At 33.7% G+C, this 2,701-nt stretch overlaps 1 protein-coding gene across 1 annotated transcript; it reads right to left on the reverse strand.

Annotated features, from left to right (window-relative positions):
• Nucleotides 1-1,190, reverse strand: LOC125421640 (terpene synthase 10-like). Its single transcript, XM_060819909.1, has 3 exons — nt 1,027-1,190; nt 841-955; nt 1-201 (listed from the first exon to the last, which is right to left on the reverse strand). Exons 1-3 carry the CDS (start codon nt 1,188-1,190, stop codon nt 1-3), a joined length of 480 nt encoding a protein of 159 aa, XP_060675892.1.
• Between the last annotated feature and the right edge of the window lie 1,511 nt (nt 1,191-2,701).

Consider the following 2,701-nt stretch of genomic DNA (forward strand, 5'->3'; position numbering starts at 1 on the left):
TTAACTAATTAACTCTGGGTAGTCATCCAGGGATTTCATGGCCTTTTCTGTTATGGGATTGGTGGCTGTGGCAAAAGCATGAACCAGTATAAGAGGTGTTGCTATGGAAATACATGCGTTTTCAATATATTCGTTCAAGCTTGGCTTGTACCCGCTGTAATACCACTTTGCCTCTTGCAAATAAGCTTTACAAAGGCCTATCTACTGAACAATAATGTTCATTAACTTTTATGATGAGATTGAGAGGGAGAATATATATGTAATACATATATACATATATAAAAGAGAATTATTAATGATAAAAATTGAAGTTAAATTGTGAATTGATGTGACGAGCAAGTTATAACATACCGAATTTTATTTGAGGAACTTAAGGATGTGGATCCCCTGTTCCTTAAACACATAAAAGGGAATCTCATTTACTGAGTGGAGAAGAGGAAGGAAGCACAGCTTCATGTAATCTGGTAGGTTGCATTAGCATCCCATCTGATATAACATATAAACAAAAATGAGAAAAAGAAAAAAAAGAAAATTAAGAGCATGTTTGTTTTATAGATTAAATGGTGGAATAAAATACATATTCCTGTAATTTTGACATTTTTTATTTAATTGTCCATTGTTTTGGTTGACATAATTTCTCTATTTTTTTTTTTTCCATAAATGGGGAGGGAATTTTATCAGGCGCGCTTGACACAAAGTTAAAATTCTTTTAAAAATGAAAGAAGAGAATTAAAGAAGAGGTTAAGGTATAATTTTTTTTTTAAATTATTTAAAAATGACCAAGTTTAGTATTATATATATATATATACAATTTAGAAACAAATATACAACAATTAATACCATATTTTTGAGGAACTTGATGATGTGGATCCCCTGTTTCTTAAACACATCAAAGGCAATCTGACTCATTGTGTTGTGAAGATCTGGTAGATGATCTATTCCATTTACATCCCACCTTATATAACACATAAAAAGAAATTAAAAAGAGAAGCAAAGTTAAGTTTCAATATCCTTGATCACACGAACCTTCGAACAGCATCTGTAAAGAGCTCCAGTTCATGAATGGTGCCGTAGAAGTCATATGTGTCATCAATTACTGTAACTAACGCAGTAACAGTTGAAACCATTCTCCTCCAATATCCAAGCTCAGGCCCCGATGTCACTCCCACTGTCCACAAGAAGTTCTCCATCATTCTGTCCCTTGCATAGCTCAATTTTTCCCCAAGCCCACTATGCTTCTTCCACCTTCACATAACATACATAATTCATTAAATTAATTAAGTTGTTAAAATGTGGATTTATAGGTACGTGAAGTTATGTCTAACATTTCCGGACTTTTTGGTCCTTACAAATGTCAAAATGGGTGATAATGTGGCTTGAACTTATGTTTAAGGATTTTGAACTCTAATATCTTATTAAATTATTATTAATCCAAAAAATATAAACGGTTAGAATGTGGATTTATATGTATATCAAGCTATGTCGAATATAATTAATATTGAATTATCATTTTCATCATGATTTTGATCTGTAGTATTAAGTCTTTAAAGTTGGCTTTGAGTCTTTAAAGTTGGTTTTGCTCATAAATAATCTCAGGGGTTGAGAAGGAAGTAGCTGTTGGAAAATCAGAGAACAAAACTAGAAAACTAACAAACACAAACAACAACAAGATTTATCGAGGTTCGGCCAAGATTGCCTCCGTCCTCGTTGCTCCAGCGAGAGCTTTTGCTATCTTATTGATAAACTGCTGTTTGTAGATCAAAACTATAATGATGAATTCACATTGATACTCATCCTCGAACCCAATTCCCAGTTACACCTCTTTTCTTCTTGTTCTCAACTCTGTTCACTTAGAACCCTCACTAGGAATCAAAAACCTCAACAATAAAGAACACACACAAAAGAAAAGCTCAATTTTCAGGAATTTCCCGCTCTTTGCAACTTTAAGAAATTGGTTTCCCACTCTCTGCTTTTTGGTGAAGAAGAAAGCTATTTATAATGAATGCACCAATGACATTAGAACACGTAGCCATTCCGTTAGTTGTTAAATTTAGAGTAAAGTGACCATTTTGCCACTTTTTACTTCCAGGCTAATGAAGTGCACCATTTTGACCATTAGAAACTTCAAACCAGGTTTTGCACCAGACTTTAGCAGCACATCACAGCAACACTGCAGCATTACAAGTAGAATCTGAGGATTAAAACTTCACAGTAGCAGATCAAAAATAAGTGTTAGAGAAAAATATAATATAAATAAAATGAAAGCCCACCTTCCATAATTTAAGCTTTTGGAATAAGTGGTATTTCAATATGGTATCAGAACCAAAGATCCAAGAGGTCCTGAGTTCAAAATTCAACAACTCGATCCAAAATAAAAAAAACAAATGTAAGGATCCAAAGAAAAGCCCAAAAGAGGTGGGCCTACATTTGAGGGGGAGTGTTAGAGAAAAATATAATATAAATAAAATGAAAGCCCACTTTCCATAAGCTTAAGCTTTTGGAATAAGTGGTTTTTCAACAATAAGAACTAGATTTTTTTTGTGTTTCAGTATCACCGGAAGGCATGTCACATATCTTCTTGGTATATTGATTGCAGCTTGTTGAAATCCAATTTAGCAAGCTCGACCAAGATGGGATTCATGCTTTGTTTCTTCTCGTAAACTTCAATGAACCACCTCGTCTCAAACCTTGGGACCCTCTA

Source organism: Ziziphus jujuba, chromosome 8, assembly GCF_031755915.1.
Source record: "Ziziphus jujuba cultivar Dongzao chromosome 8, ASM3175591v1".
NCBI lineage: Eukaryota > Viridiplantae > Streptophyta > Magnoliopsida > Rosales > Rhamnaceae > Ziziphus > Ziziphus jujuba.